Genomic DNA, 20,346 nt, shown 5'->3' with positions numbered 1-20,346 from the left:
TTTCAATGTGTTTCCTAGAGTGGCACTGACGCTAGAAAGAGGATCTCAGGCCATTTTTAGTCTGTGGTCAGTGAAAAGTTTTCTGAGACTGAGCAGTCAAAGGTGGTCTTGGGTTTGCGTTGGACTAAGAATAAAGCCTCGGGCTGGAGAGATGGCTTAGCGGTTAAGTGCTTGCCTGTGAAGCCTAAGGACACCGGTTCGAGGCTCGATTCCCCAGGACCCACATTAGCCAGATGCACACAAAGGGGAACATACGTCTGGAGTTCATTTGCAGTGGCTGGAGGCCACTGACATGCCCATTCTCCCCCCCCCCCCACTCTCTGTCGCTGTCAAATAAATAAAAATAAACAAAAATAATTTAAAAAAGAATAGAGCCTCGCTGGCTAGTCCCTAAACAGGGGGCTGTGCGGGGCGGGCTAGCCAGAGAAAGGGCAGGAGACTAGGATGTCGTGGTGAGCCTCTCTAGATTGTCGTTTTTCATCTATAAAATAGGGCCACATAGGAGGTGTGTGAGCTTGCAATGAAATGGCATAGGCCAAGCCACTTGGCCTCACCTGTAGTCTGGCTTTAGGATAATCTAACACATAATTGCACTGAACTGTTCGCTTCTCAAATTCCTATGTTGAGTCTCTATTCCCTAATGAGACATCACTAGAAGCTAGGCTTTCTAGGAGGTGATTAAGTTGAAGGCCAAGTACAAGTAGGTCTCTCTCTCTCTCTCTCTGCCATATGAGAACACAGCAAGAAGGTAAAAGCCTTCCCCACCAATGCTGACATTTTGATCTCAAAATGAAAAAAAATTAGTTTTTTTCCCTAATTTTTATTAATTTGCTTTAAAAAAAGTTAGTATGCTAAAGCAATGGGTTTTGTTACTGGATTTTCATAAGTTGATTGTCTTCCCTCATTCCTGTCTCCCAACCTTCTCTCCCTCACCACTTATAAGCTCCATCCCCATGATCCCCGTTCTACTTTCATGACCTGTGCGTGTGTGCACACATTAAAACCTAGGATCCATAGATGAGAGAAAACATGCTGTATTTGCCTCTCCAAGTCTGAGATACTTGACTTAAAATAATGATTTCCAGTGTTCTCCATTGTCTTGCAAAAGTCACGATTTCATTTTTATTTAAGCCTGAATAAAATGCCTACATGTGTGTAACCTGTAGACAGCCTGTCCTCAGACACTGCGGACTTAGTGTGTGTGTGGCTCTGTTGGAGTCAGCCTGTGCTCTCCCCATCCTTGGAAACAGCTCCTTTCCAGTGCCAGCACTTAGCTTTCATTCCCTTAGAGTGGGGGACAGCAAAGGTGATTTGTGGCTGTCACTGATCTCTGTTACCCTCGAGGTCTCAGTGGCTTGGGTGCTGTCTTCCACTTTTTTTCTCATGTTAACCTCTTTCCTTCCCATCTCGCTTTCTCTTTTCCTCTTCCTCTTCTTCCTCCCGCCCTCCTTCTCCCCCTCCCTTTATGCCTTCCTGCCTAACTTCCAAGCGCGGAGGATGTTACACAGGTGTTCCCTTTGCCCGCAATGCTTGTTACCTTTGGGAGGCTCGCCTTTCATGGCAAGGTCCCCTCTTTAGGCAGCCCTGTCCTGGCTGCTGGTACAAGATAGCATTGTCGGGGCTGGGGAGATAGCTCAGTGATTAAAGGCGTTTACTTGCGTAGTCTGCTGGCCCAGTCCCATTCCCCAGAGCCCACTTAAATAAAGTCAGATGCACAATGTGGTACATGCATCTGGAGCTCATTTGCAGTGGTAGGAGGTCCTGGCATGCCCATATACACACATACTCTCTCTCTCTCTCTCTGTCTGCCTCTCTTTCTCAAATACGTAAATAATTGTTTTTTTTAAGATGACATTTCCTCTGCTCTGATTTATTTCCATCCCAGCAGGCATCACTTACTGGAATGGAATGGTTTGCTGGATTACTGTCTGTTTTGCTACAATGTAAGATTTATGGGACAGGAGTCATATCCACTTCATGGGACAAGGGTGTATCTTCTTATTCTTGTTGTGTCCCTATAGCTCAGCATGGGACTGTCACATGGTCAGAACTTAATTCAATGAATGAGCGAACAAACCCAATCAGATCTCTGCCTGTGTACCCAGCGACTTTTGCCCTGGACCCCAAACTTATTTCCAGCACCTTTATTACAACCAGAGGAAATCCAGTGGTTTTCTGACTACAGGGGGTATGTGGGTGGAGCACTAACCTTTACGTTCCTCAGACAAAACACCCGACCAGAAGCAGCTTATGGGAGGAAAGGGTTTATTTCAGGCTTACAGATTCGAGGAGGGAAACAGGCCCATAACTTCATCCAAGAGTAAGCTAGCGCTCAACAAACAGGGGGCTGCACCAATCAACGTCAAGCTCCGCCCCTGGAACCACACCTCCTCCAGCAAGGCTCCACCTCCAGAGGCTCCGCCCCCTGGGGAACCATGTAGGAGCCTCATCACAAACTTGAGGGTGTGGAGGCCTTTTACATTTAAAACCACCATAGGGGGGATTATATATGGATGAGTGCCCTGTGCCTGCTGGGGATCTAGTCAGGGGTAGATAGATTCTTGCTGCAGGAGTGAGAAGGACTTATACTGGGGACAGGAAAGATGACTTCTGGTCATCACTGGTCTCTAGCCCCAGTGATCTTCAAGCTCAGAAGTCCCCAAGAGATCTTTCGTTCCTGGAAAGTGACCATTGGTGAACTCTGCCAGGGGTACTTAGGAGAATTCTGACCCAGCTAGGCCAAAGAGTCACTACTATTTCACATGGCACAGTGCCACCTGCTTCCGGAAGCTGGTTGCAGGTGGGGAAGATTTCTTCTTAGACACAAAGCAGGCAAGGTCGGACCCTAGAACTCTAAAAGTCTTGTTGATGCTGGGATGATAGACTTTTCTAACAAGGTTCACTAGGCAGCTGGACTCTTAGAGACATTTTTTTTTTTTCTACCTTTGCTTTTTAAAAAAAAAATAATTAATTTATTTTTATTTTAGCTAGATCAAGAGGCAGAGAGAGGGAGAAAGGCAGAGAGAGGGGGGGGGAGACAGAGAATGGGCACACTAGGGCCTCTAGTCACTGCAAACAAATTCCAGATGCATGAGCCACCTTGTGCATCTGGCTTACATGGGTTCTGAAGAACTGAACCTGAGTCCTTTGTCTTTGCTGGTAAGCACCTTAACTGATGAACCTTCTCCCCAGCCCTACCTTTGCTTTTTTGTAATGAGACACACACACACACACACACACACACACACACACACACACACACGGAGGGAGAGAGAGAATTGGCATACCAGGGCCACAACCACTAAATTGAACTCCAGATGCTTCTGCCACCTAGTGGGCATGTGTGACCTTGTGCTTGCCTCATCTTTATGCGTCTGGTTTATGTGGGACCTGGAGAATTGAACATGGGCCCTTAGGCTTTGCAGGCAAGCTCCTTAACTGCTAAGCCATCTCTCCAGCCCCTTACCTTTGCTTTTTAAATTTCATTTATTAATTTTCTTCCTCCCTTTCTTCATCTTGTTTCATGTAGCATCTGCTTGCTGGAAATTTGATGTTCACTATTACTGCTAACCTGAAGTTTGTTTCATCCCTGGCAATTAGCTCTTGTCCTTAGGGAAACACAATTAAGTATTACAGGACTTTTTGATGTTGTTTCTATGGTAACTCCCATAGCTATGATGTACATACATAATGAATGCTCCAGGGATATGAATTTATTTATGTATATGACATATATATTAATAATACATTTGAAGAAAATCTGGGTTTAAAAAATTGTAAATTTTTCCTTTTATTTATTTTTTGTATTTTCTTAAATGATGAAATTTTTTTTCTGAAGTATTTCTCCCACAGAGGGAACAGTAGAGAATACAAAAGACTTTTCTGTTTTCCCTCCTTTAATTATAAAAATTTGTAGTTGTGCAAGAAGGATTTTTTTTTTTTTTTTAGGTTGGTGGGAATCTGTCTAAGCAAGACCTCCCTTGATGGCTGAGAACATTTTATTAGGAGGTTTTGCTTAGAGAACTGAAAGGCCTCAAGCCTTCCAAAATAAAATGGGGGAGGGAAGCTAGAGAATCCATTGAAACAAATCCAAACTTATTTACTAGGACACAAACAAAAATGATAGGCCAAGCCGGGTATAGTGGTCCCAGCACTAGGGAGGAAGAGATAGGAGGATCGCCATGAGTTCGAGGCCACCCTGAGGCTCCATAGTAAATTCCAGGTCAGCCTGAGCTATAGTGAGACCCTACCTTGAAAAAAAAAACAAAAACAAATAAATAAATAAAATTTTTAAAACTCACAGGCCAGACCTCCTGAGTGCCCAGCACTCTGAACTGTAGGATGGTCTCCTTGTCTTCTGTCAGGGGAAGTCTGATCTGGATCCTGTAGCTAACCCACGGTGAGCTCCTGAGATTCCAGTTGGATTGACCTGGTCTGCGGCCACCAGATAGAGCAGTCATGACAGCTGCTCTGTGAGAAGCTCTAAGGAGGAAGTGACCCCCTCCCTCAGTGGCTGGCAGTGTTAAGGGGCAGGCTCAGGCTGGCCTCAGAGAAAGATTGAGTACTACAATCAAAACTCAAGGGCTGGGCTGGAGAAGATGGCTTAGTGGTTAAGGCACTTGCCTGCAAAGCCAAAGGATCCCAGTTTGACTCAACAAGGACCCACATAAGCCAGATGCATAAGGGGGCGCATGCATCTGGAGTTCATTTGCAGTGGCTAGAGGGCCTCTGGAAAAATCTCTAGATAACTAAAAGCTTTTTTTTTTTTTTTTGTCTCTTCAGTGGCTACTCAGATAGGATGCCCAAACTAACCTCTTTGCCAACTACCAGCTAATCAATTTCCTCCCTAGATTCGCTGTGGAGATTTTCTGTTCCCACACTCCATGAATTCCATTTTCCCTCTGTTCCTCAATTTAGTTTATCAGCAAACTTCTATTTTATTTCCAGAAAAACACTTTGTAAAATAACTAAATGGTTTGCAAAAAGAACCTTTTAAACACTTTGACTTCTTCTTTGGTATCTGAAATGATGTGTCCCATGGGAGGAGCTGGAATGGCCTTTGACTGTGATTGTCCCCACCAGACTATGTGGGGTGGAGGGTGGGAATGGCTGTGGGTTTCTTCTAGGGCCTGTGGCAGGAGAAACTAAAAGGGAAACATCAGGCATGGAAGGTGTATCAGTTACTTTCTCATTGCTGGGACAAAATGCCAGACCAGAAGCAGCTGGGCATGGTGGTGCACACACCTCTAATTCCAGCACTGAGGAAGCAGAAGTAGGAGGATCACTTTGCATTTGAGGCCAGCCTAGGACTGCACAGAGAGCTCCAGGTCAGCCTGGGAGAGAGTGAGACCCTACCTCTGAAAAACTAAAAAACTTAAAAAAAAAAAAGATTTTATTTCTGATTGCAGTTCCAGAGGGAGTCTGTCAGGGAAGGCATGGCAAGCCAGAGCAGGAAGTGTAAGTTACATGTTCACATCAGCAGGAAAAGAGAGAGACTTCTGCCAACAAGGCTGTAACCCCTAAAGAGTCCACAACCTTCCAGAACAGTGCTGCCAGCTGGGGATTAAATGTTCAGACACATGGAAACATTTTCATTCAAACCACCACAGAAAGCGAATTGCCAAGCAGATGAATTAATTTTGTATGTATTTGGTGGTATTGCATAGCAAAGCTCCCTAAAGGTTATAGATTAAAACAGTAATCACAGGCTGGAGAGATGGCTTAGTGGCTAAGTCACTTGCCTGCAAAGCCCAAGGACCCAGGTTCAATTCTCCAGGACCCACATAAGCCAGATACATAAGGTGGTGCATGCATCTAGAGTTTGTGTGCTAGAGGCCTTGGCATGCCCATTTTCTCTCTCTCTTTCCCTCTCTCTCTCTCTCTCTCTCTCTCTCTCTCTATATATATATATATATATATATATAGTCCTCTTTCTCTCTCTCTTAATAACTAAACAATAATTAGTTAGTTCATGATTCTGTGAGTCAGAAACCTGGACTGTGCTCAGCTTGGCGTTCTTCTGAGGGTCTCGCCTGTGGTCACCTCCCTTACACAGCTGGTCTAGGAAGGCCTCACTCAATGCCTGGCATGCTGGGTGACAGGGACAACAAAGCCATATATCTACAGTAGGTTCCACAGAACTGACATTTTTCAAATCTCAGCTGTCGTTCATTATATAATGCACCATTGGCCCAAGAAAGGCGCATGGCCAAGTTCAGTCTCAAGTAGTTGAGAAATAGACTGTACCTGTTACTGAGTAGAAAGGTAGTGTCATATGTACAGAAACAAGGGAATCTGGTCATTTTTATTTTTTGTAAATGGCATGCTTTTTCTGATTCCTCCAAGTGCTGCTAAAGTCCTGTTTTGCCTACAAAGATTTTTTTTTAAGTGTATTTACAAGCAGGAGGTTGAAATGGGTGCACCAGGGCCTCCCCACCACTACAAATGAACTCCAGATGCATGCTGTTGCTTTACATGAGTATTTGGAATTTGAACCTGGGCCTCTGGGCATTTCAAGACAGCACCCTTAACTACTGAGCCATCTCTCCAGTTTTTTAATTTATTTTTATTTTTTATTTTTTGGTTTTTCGAGGTAGGGTCTCACTCAAGCCTAGGCTAACCTGGAGTTCACTGTGTATTCTCAGGCTGGATTTAAACTCACAACAATCCTCCTACCTCTGCCTCCTGAGTGCAGGGATTAAAGGTGTATGTCACCACTCCTGGCTTCTCCAGCCTGTTTAAAAAATATATATATTTTAAATTTTGTTTTATTTATTTGAGAGTGAGATAAGAGAAGGAGGGAGGGAGGGAGAGAGAGAGAGAGAGAGAGAGAGAGAGAGAGAGAGAGAGAGAGAGAGAGGGAATGGGTGTGCCGGGACCTTCAGCTGTTACAAATGAACTTCAGATACGTGTGCCACCTTGTACATCTGGCATTACGTGGGTCCTGGGGAATCAAGCCTGGGTCCTTTGGCTTTGCAGGCAAGTGTCTTAACCGCTAAGCCATCTCTTCAGCCCTAGAAAATATTTTTTAAATTTATTTGCAAGCAGAGAGAGAGAGAGAGAGAGAAGAGGGAGGAGGGAGAGAAAGAGAAGGAGAGTGGACAGTGCAATATGCACAGAGGCAAAGGAATTTGGTCATTTTATTTTTGTAAATGCCAGGGACTCCTACCACCACAAAGGAAGTCCAGGCGCATGTGCTGATTTGGGCAAATGGCTTGACGCAGGTACTGGGGAATTGAACCTGGGCTATCAGGTTTTGCAAGCAAGCTCCTCTAACCACTGAGGAATCTCTCTTGCCTGCCCACGAAGCTTTCTGATACCTATTGCCATCTACATCCGATGGTAGAGCTGCCTGAGGTTGCAAACTGACTGTTGGGACATGTGTTTGACACCTATTCATATTCATATCCCCACAACATCCTCACTTACTGTGTTCTTGCTGGCTGTTCCACTGAAATGAAGAGGGTTGAATGAAATGGGTTCTGCCTTTCGTCTAACTACAAGCTCCTTAAGTGCAAGTTTGGAATCCCTGCGTTGTGTAAGCCTTCCTCCACTGAAACACCCTGCAGCTCTCAGATCCCCCTGGCTAGTAGCAGAAGAATCCATTCTGGAGCCACTTCTGCTCCAGGGCACCATCTCAGGCTGAAGTGAGACTTCCAGGAATCCACAGGCCATGGCACTGAAGGGTCCTGTCTTTCTTTAAACCAGCCCTACCCTGAATAAGTAGGATCACCGTTTCGGGCCTAGGAGGTGGCACGACTCAAGGACTCAGAAAGTGAGCTTTCTCTGTCTCAGGGCGTCAGTGGGCAGGGGGCCAACCCAGGCTGGGTCAGGAGAAAACGCCTTAGTCAGCCCAGGTCTTTGACTCTTCTCCTCTTGAGGGCTCCCTATGGCCCTGCCTCATGCCACATCTTGTCAACATCACTTTAGTACTTTTCCAAAATCTACCAGAGGCAAATAGTGAAGCTATTCTGGAATGTAAGCTGGGTAACAGAGACCAAACACTGAGGGAAGATAGTCCTTCAAAAAGCCATTAGTTCATTCCCTCTGAGCCCCTGTGACTCAGCAGCACTTAAGATCCTGCTTCCCAAGTAGTTTGGAGGTCAGCTGGGGCAGTAGATTCCAGATTGGATGTCAGCTGGGGAAATGGAATAGTGTCCTCCAGTAGTATAAGATGCACTGTTAGGTCCTTTGTTAGCCACAGGCTTGGGGATTAATTTTCTTAAAAAAATATATATATGTATATATATACACACACACATATGGTAAGTGTGTGTGTGTGTGTGTGTGTGTGTGTGTGTTTGTGTGTAAATACTAGGGTCTTTTGCAGAGGAATGCATGTCTGGCTTTAAGTGGGTAGTGGGGAACTGAACCCAGGTCAGCAGGCTTTAAAGACAATTGCCTCTAACTGTTGAGCCATCACCCCAGCTAGGAGTGAGTTTTCTACCTTGGGCTGTTAACCAGAGCCACTGCACACTGTCCTATTCCTTGCTGAGCAGTCACCTGCCCCCTGCTCATCCAAGTTCAACTGAATACTACAGTGCTCCAGGCACCAAAACCCTCAGATACCAGGAAGGAAGTGACATGAACCAGATGTGGATCCCATTCTGAGGACCTCACTTACACCAAGAACACATGTGAAGGCTGGAGAGATGGCTTAGTGGTTAAGGCACTTGTCTACAAAGCCAAAGGACCCAGGTTCAGTTCCCCAGGACCCACATAAGCCTGATGCACAGTGGTGCCCATGTCTGGAGTTCGTTTGCAGCATGCGGAGTTCATTTGCAACAGCTCAAGGCCCTGGTACACCCATTTTCATTCTCTCTGTCTCTCTCCTTGCAAATAACTAACTGAATAAAATTATTTATTTACAAGCAGGGGGTGGAAATGGGTGCACCTGGACCTCCCACCAGTACAAATGAACTCCAGGTGCACGCTCTTGCTTTATGTGGGTACTTGGAATTTGAACCCTAGACCAAAATGAAAACTTTTAAAGTTACTATGGTAGTTTGAATGTAAATCCCCCCATAGACTCAGGTGTTTTATTAACATTGAGTTTGCAGCTTCGGCCCTTAGCAGGAAGACTCCTCTATGGGGGCAGGTCTGTGCCACTGGGGGCAGATCTAAATTGTAGCCTAAAGGTGTGCAGAGAGGTTCTGGGCTCTGGTGTGCTTGCCTGTGGCTCTGGCTGCTCGGTGGTGCCTCTCTGCTTGGATTTGTGAATGGGAACCGGCTTCTTCCATCTTTGATGGAACTTCCCCTGGATCTGTAAGCTTGAAATAAAGCCCGCCCCTGCCCCCTCTCCACACAAAGTGCCCAGGCCTTTAATCCCAGTACTCAGGAGGCAGAGGTAGGAGGACTGCTGTGAGTTTGAGGCAAGCCTGGAACCTACAAAGTAAATTCTGGGTCATCCTGGGATAAAGGGAGACCACACCCTGAAACAACAGTGACAACAAATCCCACCCCGGAAATTCAGACAGACTTGGTCTGAGCTGAGCCTGAGCATGAAAAATTTCCTTCCTTCCTCCCTCCTTCCCTTCCTTCCTTCCTTTCTTCCTTCCCTTTCTTCCTTCCTTCCCTCCTTCCTTTCCTCTTTCCTTCCTCCCTCCCTCCCTCCCTTCCTTCCCTTTTTCCTTTCCTTCCTCCTTCCTTCCTCCCTCCTTTCCTTCCTTCTTCCCTCCTACTCCCTTCCTTCTCTTCCCTTCCTTTCTCCCTTCCTCTTCATCTTTCTTTTGCTATATTCCTGTTGTGTTCCCCAAGCTGACTGTGAAAAGGGCGAGGGGAAATTAAACAGGTCTCCAAATGACTGATGTGCACTCATCTTGACAGCCACTGGTCTAAGGGGAGAGACAGACGAAAACCTGGTAAAGACAAACTCATATACAACTGAAATGCGCGCTTTACGAGGAGGCTGGTGGAGGAGCCAGCGGGGTGTGTTATCTTCTGTTTGCTGCACATCTGAAGGATGTGAGACCACACGTGAAGATCTGTAATTGCAGAGGTCAGAAAGCAGAAGTCACGGCCCATCCTCATAGGGGACAGCCATGCGATGCTCTGGGACAAACCCCGCTCAGAAGGTCCACAAAATCCTACAGTGATGCCCTGTCTAGCAGGGGCTCAGTTTGCAACCTGAAATAGCTTCCTTCCCCTCTATTCCATCCTCCAACGCTCACTGCTTATAAATGCCCCATGCAGCCAGTATAGTCCTCCGTCCTATAGATTTGATTGGATCCTAACCTGGACCCCATAAGGCGCCAAGGCCAAGGTGAATATTCCCATGATAGAAACAGAAAAACAAGCTCAGACAAGTCTATGACTGCTCTGAGAACAGACATGGCTCATTCCAGAGTATGAAAGGCTCCTGCCCAGCACACCAGCCTCCGCTTCCCTGTACCCACTGCTGCCCCACCTTCTCTGCACAAGGGACAGAAGTAGGCAGGCACCTGAGCGACAGGTGGGGACGTGGCCGAGTTGTGCAGCAGAGAGCCTCACCCAGCACGTCAGGTGTGCAAGCCCAGGCTCCACAGAGCCGCCAGAGGAATCCAGTAATCCTCGCGTAGGTCCGGGCCGAGTGAACCCAGTTGCTATGGTAACTGGATGTGATTCTTTATTACTGGGTGGAAGGTTTTAATTTCGCATTTGAAGAGTTTGTCCAGATAGTCACATTGTCATGACCTGGCTTATCAGGCAGCACTCAGGAGCAGAGGGAGGCCTTGGAGGGCCATAGGTGCTTTCTAATGGCGAGGGGACCTGTGTCAGGCTGCACTGCACTGGAAGGGCTGAGGGGTCTCTCCTAGTACTGTGCTGGTACCCCACCCATGCCCAGATGGCACCTTCTGATGCTTGCCCCCCCCTCAGCCAGGGAGTCTCATGGTGGCCACTACTTCCCCTCATTTTATTTATTTATTTAATTATTTGAGAAAGAAGGAGAGAGAGAGAGAGAGAATGGGCACGCCAGGGCCTCTAGCCACTGCAAACAAACTCTAAATGCATGCACCACCTTGTGCATCTGGCTTATTCAGGTTCTGGGGAATTAAACCTGCTGCGCAGGCAAGCACCTTAACTGCTAAGCCATCTCTCTAGCCCCCTACTTTCCCTCTTGAACCTCATCACGGGGGTCATACTCAGCTGTTTTGCACTACCCTGAATCCCAGCACCCCTGACAGACAGAGGACCTTGAACACATTTGTGGAATGAATGAAGGAGCAAATGAATGACTGATCAAGGGAGTGAATGGCCTTTGGAGCCTGTGATCTCATGAAGCATGGAGAGGGCTCTGCATAGTCACAAGGAAGGAAGAAGGGACTGAGGCTCAGCAAGGTGACCCTCTCCTGGAGCAACGCCCACCACCACCTTCCCTTGCCTCTGGCAGCTGGCTGAGGCACCTGGAACCTGCTTCCATAACACATAAATATCACAGGCAGACACTTAAAAAAAAAAAAAAAGGCAGTGGAGGAGGGAGGAGGGAGGAGCGCTTGGTGACCGGCGAGGAACAGAGTCAGTTACAGGGGGAAGTGGGCGGGAAGGTGGCATGGGTCATCTAGCCTTGGACCAGGCCTTGTCCTCTGAGCGGCCTGTGACTGCCTGCATGAAGAAGCTGGTTTCGAGGTTCAGTTCAACCTCCTCCCTCCCCACCAAAGCCCTCGGTTCCCTCCTCAACTTTTTTCCCAGCTGAACATCTTCCGTCCTTTTCGCACTGGCCATCCTGGGCAGGGGTCACCCTCCTGCCAGGATATGCCAGTGGGGGTTCTTACCTTCCTGGGATCACTGTTCCAGAGCCCCTGCCCAGGTTAGGCCCCAGAACCTCTGCCTGGCTGTTTTGGCAAGCAGTGGCTCCGCAGGGACCCGGAGCACTGAGTGAGATATGTGGGGTGAGTCAAAGCAGGGGCTTGGTACAGAGAGGGTGGCGAGGTGGTGGGCACCTGCATTACCCCTCAGAAGTAGGGTTCATACTGCCCAGGAGGCCCCGGCCCCACACACGCTCTGGCCTCAGCCTTGCCCTCTAAGAATCAGACCCCTGGGCAGGTCTCACTTGCTCCCCCATTCGCAGAGGGGGACGCTAAGGTCCCAGCAGGGTGAGTGGGAAGTACCTAATCATGAACCGTACGTAGTAGGATCCCACAGTGGGGCATCCTTGGGGACAAAGGTCGAGCCTTCCTCCAATATGAATCTGAGCTCACGGTCCAGCGAGGCCCTCAGCAAATGCGCAGTGGGTGCCTGGGCTGGGCGGAGGTCTCATCATGTGGCAGTGCCACTCCCAGCTCTGTGGAAAGTCAGGGCCCGAAGTGAGCTGAGACATGGTTGAATTCAACTCATTGTATAGAAAGACCAACATGCCAGCCATTAGTAAGGTCCCCAAAATAATATCCAACACTGTGCTGAAGCAGCTTGAATAGCTCAGAGAAGTGTGTTTAACACTTGGTCATCCGGAAGTTTGCTTCAGGGGCTGGAGAGATGGCTTAGCAGTTAGAGCACTTGCCCATTAAGCCTAAGGACCCAGGTTCCATTCCCCAGGACCCACATTAGCCAGATGCACAAGGTGGCATATGCGTCTGCGTCTGGAGTTCATTTGCAATGGCTAGAGGCCCTGGTGTGCCCATTCTCTCTCTAATAAACAAACAAAAATGACTTTTTAAAATCTTTTTTTGTTCGTTTTTATTTATTTATTTGAAAGTGACAGAGAGAGAAAGAGGCAGATAGAGAGAGAGAATGGGTGCGCCAGGGCTTCTAGCCACTGCAAACGAACTCCAGACGTGTGCGCCCCCTTGTGCATCTGGCTAACGTGGGTCCTGGGGAATTGAGACTCCACCCGGAGTTCTTAGGTGTCACAGGCAAGTGCTTAACTGCTAAGCCATCTATCCAGCCCTAAAAATGAGTTTTTGCAACATTTTTAAAAATGTATTTGAGAGTGACAGGCAGAGAAAGAAGGAGAGAGAGAGAATGGGCGCACCAGGGTCTCCAGCCACTGAAAACAAACTCCAGATGCATGTGCCACCTTGTGCATCTGCCTTCCGTGGGTACCGGGGAATTGAGCCTTGAACCTTAGGTTCACAGGCAAGTGCTTAACCACTAAGCCATCTCTCCAGCCCAACTCTTTTTTGCAATATTTTTTAAAAAATTTTTATTAACATTTTCCATGATTATAAAATATATCCCATGGTAATTCCCTCCCTGAAATATTTTTTTATGAGAGAGAGAGAATGGGTGCACGAGGGCCTCCAGGCAGTGCCATTGAAGCTCAGATGTGTGCGCCACCTTGTGTGCATGTGCAGCCTTGCACACTTGTGCCACCTTGTGCATCTGGCTTATATGGGATCTGGAGAGTCAAACATGGATCCTTAGGCTTCACAGGCAAGTAGTGCCTTAACTGCTAAGCCATCTCTCCAACCCTAGTTTTTTTTTCCTAAAGGATGGTTCAGAGGATTTGATGAGTGGCAGAGTGGGATAGAGTTACCGGAAGTTACATGGAAAGGACAGAGAACTTCGAGGTCTCTCCGTGCGTTCGTTAATCTGTACATCTCCAAACTCTGTCCTTGGCTTTGGGGAGAGGCTTCCCTGTGTGGGCAGCCCAAGCCTCCGGTCCCTCTTCTTTCCCAGGAAGGACGGGGAGGCAAGTTGGTTCCTTTGCTTCCAGCTCCCATCCCAAGGCTGTCCAGGGCTCCCCAGGCCACAGTCAGGGTCTCGACATTCAAGACTCTTACCACTTCGGAAGTTCATGAGGGGTGTGCGTGTTGCTGTAGATCAAACCCAGACTCTCATGTATGCTGGGCAAGTAGTCAAGTGCTGAGCTGTACCCCAACACTGTTCCTGGGGTTTTCATAGTTGTGTGCCTAAGCCAGGTTGAAGACCAAATATATTATCTACTATGAGTCACAACAGCCAGCTAGATGTGGCAGCTCACTCTTGTAATCTCAGCACTTGGAAGGCTGAGGCAAGAGGATTGCCATGAGTTTGAGGCCAGCCTAGGCTACATAGTGAGTCCTGTCTCAAAACAAAGAAGGGGGGTGGAGAGATGGCTTAACAGTTAAGGTGCTTGCCTATGAAGCCTAAGGACCAAGGTTCAATTCCCCAGTACCCATATAAGTCAGATGCACATGGTGGCCCATGTGTCTGGAATTTGTTTGCAGTAGTTAGAGACCCTGGTGTACCTTTCTCTCTCTCTCTCTTTCTTCCCCTTCTTCTTCTTCCTCTTCAATTAAATTATTATATTTATTAAGGGAAGTACAGAGCCAAGGAAAGGCACCCATGTGGGTAGAGATGCCATGTGAAGGCTCTGGGGAAACCAACTGCAGAAAGAAAAGAGAGAAAAGAAAGTTCAAGGAGCTTCTTCCATGCAGGGAGCTGGAGGGAATAAAGGAGCCCATGTGCAGAATAAGGACTGGGGGCCTCCCGGCTGAGCCAGCCCAGGCCCAGCTGAGGGGAGAACTCACCCACAGCTGCAAGTTCCCAAGTGGTCAGTTCTCAAGCTCTCTCTGTCTCCTATTAAATAATTTTTTTTTTTTTAAGAAAAAAAGCTGGCCATGGTGGCCCACGCTTTTAATCCCAGCACTCAGGAGGCAGAGGTAGGAGGACTGCCGTGAGTTCGAGGCCACCCTGAGACTCCATAGTGAATTCCAGGTCAGCCTGGGCTAGAGTGAGACCCTACCTCAAAAAAAAAAAAAAAAAAAAAAATCAAATCACAATATCCCAGGAAGGCAATGTCCAGAGGAAGAAAGTGAGATGCAGAGAGCGAGTGTCTTAGCCAGGGCCTCCAGCTGGACCCAACAGGTCTCTGACTCCACATCCAGATCTCTCACAACAGGGACCCGAGGTGGTCAGGCCGGCTGAAGCCCTTGCTGTCCTCCCTGGCACCCCTAGCATTTCCTGTCCCGGCCATGCTAACGGTCCTTTGCCCCTCCAGCTGTTCGTGATCGACAACGGCGCAGACGACTGGAGGATAGCCATGACCTACGAGCGCATCCTCTACATCAGCCTGGAGATGCTGGTGTGCGCCATCCACCCCATTCCCGGCGAGTACAAGTTCTTCTGGACGGCCCGCCTGGCTTTCTCTTACACCCCGTCCCGGGCCGAGGCCGACGTGGACATCATCCTGTCCATCCCCATGTTTCTGCGCCTGTACCTGATCGCCCGCGTCATGCTGCTGCACAGCAAGCTCTTCACGGACGCCTCCTCCCGCAGCATCGGGGCCCTCAACAAGATCAACTTCAACACCCGCTTCGTCATGAAGACGCTCATGACCATCTGCCCCGGCACGGTGCTGCTCGTGTTCAGCATCTCGCTGTGGATCATTGCGGCCTGGACCGTCCGAGTCTGTGAAAGGTATTCTCGGGGGACCTGCTTAAAGCCCCTCAACCCTGGGGCGATGGAGGGGGGAGCCCCGATCACAGTACCCAGGCTGGGACAGGGAAGGGAGGAGGCGCTGGGATGCTCAGAGGTGTCGGATGGAGGAGGCAGGCACTTTCCCAAATACTTCAAAGGAGAAAGAGAGAGAGAAAGAGAGAGAGAGGGAGAAAGAGAGAGAGAGGAGGGCAGAGCCGGGGCTGAATATGAGCTGGATCATTGGAACATTGGCGCCAAGGTAAGCTAGGAAAACTCTACGTGATATTCCTGATTTTTCTATTCCTTCTTTGTAACCCAGTGTCAAAGCCTTCTGGTTATATCCTTAACCTTGACCCGTACATAACACTTGGCCATTTTTGTATGAGCTCTCCTTCGACAATAATGATGCCCACCAATGTTTACACTGCTCTGAGAAGCCCTGAGGAAATGAAATCTGTTTTGTTTAGTTCAGATGTCCTCAAAATTATTTTGTCCACAAGCCCTTATCATCAGACAGCACTATCGATCTCAGTACTCAAGGTTTGGTCCACAGCCTCAGCCTCACTGGGGACTCAGAGCGCAGGGGCCTCAGCCCAGAGCTGCCCGGTCATCGTGTGCATTGTGGCAGGTCATGGTGTGATTCCTCTGTTCCTTAAAGCTTGAGAAGAACTGTCCCAGCCAGAGCCGACTTTGGGAAACGCCTCGGGAGGCTGTGCAGGGATCCAGAGAACAGCTGATGGGAGAGAAGGTGCTATGGTTTCATGGAGACCCAGGGCTCTGGAACATTCTGCTGGCTCTTCCAAGCAGCCACCCTGATGGGTCAAGGATGCCACCTCCTTCTACCATCCCTCAGGCTGCCTTATTTTGACTTCTGTCCCTTTCTTGCTGGCTCTGCGTTTCATTTCAATCCAATTCCACATGTGAAGTCCAAACTTACGTAATTACATGGATTCTGCCCGAGAAGCTGTGAGACCCAAGGCAAATCACTTACACATCCGGGCCTCAGTTTCCTTATTTTAAAGCGAGGGCCACTAGGAATAGAATGAAGATGTGTTCCCTGGAGAGGCAGAGTGTTGTGCTTGAAGGCATGGAAAGGACCCAGCTGGTGCGTGAGGATTCAAGGAGTTGTGCCTCATTCACCAGTACTCATAATTTCACGGTGGATCTTCCATGAGCCAGGTCTGGACACAGAATGAACAGGGCAGAGGATTCTGCAGAAGGGTTGACTTAAGTAGACCTCACGCAGGAGCTTTGAGCCAAATTTCCCCCCTGCGCTGGGATGTTCCGTTTATAGATTCTGCTTTCAGATTTCCGGCCAGTAGACAACGGTTTCCAACTGAGTTCATTCTGTCAGACAATGCTTTTAGGGGTGTGAGGGCCTGTCTCTCAGAACCAAGGCAAGGCCATGCCTCCCACTGCACCTTCACTTCGTAGCTGTTGCTACAGCCTCTGATGCAAGTAGGGCCATACGGAAGCATGTTCACGAACCTTCTCTGGTAAGCAGACACCTTCCTACAGTGGAGAGAGCACATGTCTGCATAACCCTAAACTTCTCACGGCACGATGCTTCTTCTTGCTGTTGTCGATTTGTGACAGGGCATCTATATGTGGCACAGGCTGGCTTTCTAGAACCTTGTGTTTCTTCTGTCTCTCCGCCCCCCCCACCCACCCAGTGCTGGGTACAGATTGTATCTCTATGCCTGGCTTTCTCATGGTACTCTTTTTATTTATTTATTTTTATTTTATTTTATTTATTTGAGAGAGAAAGAGAGAGGAAAAGGCATATAGAGAGAATGGGTACGCCAGGGCCTCCAGCCACTGCAAACGAACTCCAGATGCATGCACTGCATTGTGCATCTGGCTTACGTGGGTCCTGGGGAATCGAACTGGGATCCTTAGGCTTCACAGGCAAATGCCTTAACCACTAAGCCATTTCCCCAGCCCCCAGCACTCTTCTTCTTTTTATTTATACATTTATTTTTGGTGTTTTGAGGCAGGGTCTCACTCTAGCCCAGGCTGATCTGGAATTCTCTATGTAGTCTCAGGCTGGCCTCACTGGGAATTCACTGTGATCCTCCTACCTCTGCCTCCAGAGTGCTGGGATTAAAGGCGTGTGCCACCACGCCCGGCTTCTCATGGTACTCTTAGCTGATGAGCATGGCACAGTTATTTAGCCTCAAATGGGATAAGAATAATACTTTAGCCTAAAATGGGATAAGAATAATACTTTATTATTAGAGTCAAACCAAGTACTGTATGCAAACTGAATCTTACAATACAACAGTAGTAAAATTAATAATAAGCATAGCGTAAGTCCCTGGGAATTTTGTGGCTCTCTTCTTGTAATTAGATCAAATAGACTCCTACCAAATGCCAGCCAATACTCTCTCTGTATTCCTTTCTAATTGATGGGAGCCAAGTTTTCTAATAATAACAATTGAATTTGTATAGTCCTGTGAAGAGCTTGGAGTCTGCCATGTTTGGTGTGTTTTTCAGATGAGCAAACGGGCTGAACACACAGCCACCCACAAGTAAGTTTTGTTGTTTATTGAAATTGTTATAAGTACGGTGACTTTTTGTCATTGTTGGGAAACAAGAATCTTTAATCCCAGCACTCGGGAGGCATAGGTAGGAGCATCGCCGTGAGTTTGAGTCCTCCCTGAGACCACATAGTGAATTCTAGGTCAGCCTGGGCTAGAATGAGACCCTACCTCAAAAAACAACCAAAAAAGCGGTGGGGGGGGGGGCTGGGGAGATGGCTCAGCTGTTAAAGACACTCACTTGCAAAGTCTATCATCTGGGTTCTATTCATTCCCCAGTACCCACATAAAGCCACATGCCCAAGGTGGCCTGTGCGTTTGGAATTCCTTTGCAGTGGCACCCTTCCCCCACCCCCGCCACCCATTCTTTCTCTCTCTGTTTGCGAATAAATAAAAATTAAAGTTGCCGGGTGTGGTGGCGCATGCCTTTAATACCAGCACTCGGGAGGCAGAGGTAGGAGGATCATTGTGAGTTCAAGGCCACCCTGAGACTCCATAGTGAATTCCAAGTCAGCCTGGGCTAGAGTGAGACCCTACCTCGAAAAACCAAAAAAAATTTTAAAAATTACAGAAAAATTAAAGTTAAAAAAAAAAGAAAAAGAAAGAAAGAATGTTTCAAAGTGCTTAGTTTTCAAAAGCCGCTATTGAAGCCGGGCGTGGTGTCGCATGCCTTTAATCCCAGCACTGGGAGGCAGAGGTAGGAGGATCGCTGCGAGTTCGAGGCCACCCTGAGACTCCATAGTGAATTCCAGGTCAGCCTGGACCAGAGTGAAACCCTACCTCGAAAAAACCTTAAAAAAAAAAAAAAGCCGCTGTTGAAGAAGTTGTAGTTGATATTAAAAACCCTTCAGAAGTTCCAAGTCCAGTTTAGAGTGGGCTAGCCCAAGTGAGCCTCAATTAGCCTGGTTAGAGTGGGCTGGCCCAACTGAGCCTCAATTAGCCTGCATTAGGTGGGGCTGAATGGAATACCCCCTGGCTCTCTCTGACATGACTCCTGAGCCCTGGCCGAAGATGGGGCAAGGTGAGAGGAACCAAGCAGGTTAGTTTTCCCAGGCGTTGCCTGGAGGGAGCGGCACTGGCCTGCTTGGATCTGGCCTGAGGGGTGTGGCCCGGGGACCGGGTTACTGCTTCTCGGGAGTTCACTGGTGTGGCTCTGCGTCATGCTCCCTGTGCTGTCCCAACCTAGTGAGTAAGTACCCTGACTGTCCCAATTTAGGGTTTGCTCATGTAAAGTAGCTGTCCTGAGCTCACAGAGTTCGTTGCAGTCGGGTTCGCATTGCTGACAGAAAACACTTGACCAAGAGCAGCTTGTGAGGGAAAAGCGGTTTATTTTGGCTTACAGATTTGAGGGGAAGATCCATGATGGCAGAGGGAAACAATGACATGAGCAGAAGGTGGACATCACCTCCTGGCCAACATCAGGTGGACAACAGCAATAGGAGAGTGTGCCAAACTCTGGCAAGAGGAAGCTGTTAGAACCCCCATAAGCCTGCTCCCAACAATACCCTGCCTCCAGGAGGCTTTAATTTCCAAATTGCCATCAGTTGCGGACCTAGCATTCAGAACACCTAAGCTTATGGGGGACACTTGAATCAAACCAACACAGGGTTCCTCAGCGTACAGCCAGAACGTGAGGCTGATCTTGAACATGAACTTCAAGTTGATCTCACTAATCCCAGCTGGAACCTGTATGCACAGGAAACTTCCCTAGTCCATCCTAGCCCTGGTTCCAGCCTGAGGTCTAACGGCTGCGGAGGCTGACACTGAGATGTCAGGCTTGCCTCTTTGTCCTGCCTGTGTCCTTGACCATTGTCTCCAGGGCTGGCTTTCATATTCATGTGTGTGTGTGTGTGTGTGTGTGTGTGTGTATACAGTAGATTCTCAAAAAAAAAGAATATTTTAATTTTGTTTATTTATTTGAGAGAGAGAATGGGCACACCAGGGCCTCCAGCCACCGCAAACTGACTCTAGACCCTTGTGCAGCTGGCGTGGGTGGGTCCTGGGGAAGTGAACCTAGGTCCTCTGACTTTGCCGGCCAGCACCTTAGGCTCTAAGCGCATCTCTCCAGCCCCAGCAGGCTCTTCAGTGTAGCACGTATGCCCTCTGCGGACCCAGGCTCTCCTCACCTGGGCTAGTGCTGGCTGTGACTGAGTTGTTCATGCAGAAATACCACTGCTGAAGGGAACGGCCTCGTTCAAGGTCAGGCTTCTTGCTCAGGGGCAGCAGGAACTCCGTGAGGCTCTCTGTCAGGTTGGTGTTTTGATGCCAACCTCTTGTCCTCCTCAGGAACAACTCTGCAGGGCCTCCAGGCTCCAGGGGTTTGTAAGGGGTCACCTGAGCTGCACCCGGACTGTGCCCCGTGCCACTTCTCTCAAGCCTCACCCCCACGCTGGTCCTAATAACACTTCGGTCCCCAGATCTCCCAGTTTTCAGGACTGGAAATAAAAATATGTATAGGATTCGGTTCATCGGGCAGTCTTTCTCTTACAAA

General features: G+C 48.3%; 1 protein-coding gene across 1 annotated transcript in view; it reads left to right on the top strand.

Moving 5' to 3' along the window:
* Positions 1 to 20,346, top strand: part of Kcnn3 (potassium calcium-activated channel subfamily N member 3) — a 211,259-nt gene that overhangs the window by 114,736 nt on the left and 76,177 nt on the right. The window contains exon 3 of the mRNA XM_045138346.1: positions 14,897 to 15,315. Within this exon, the coding sequence (XP_044994281.1) occupies positions 14,897 to 15,315 (419 nt within the window). The remainder of the gene's footprint in view (positions 1 to 14,896; positions 15,316 to 20,346) is intronic.

Source organism: Jaculus jaculus, chromosome 19 (assembly GCF_020740685.1).
Source record: "Jaculus jaculus isolate mJacJac1 chromosome 19, mJacJac1.mat.Y.cur, whole genome shotgun sequence".
Taxonomy (NCBI): domain Eukaryota; kingdom Metazoa; phylum Chordata; class Mammalia; order Rodentia; family Dipodidae; genus Jaculus; species Jaculus jaculus.
Note: the sequence above shows the minus strand (reverse complement) of the source record. Positions and strands in the feature narration are given on the sequence as shown.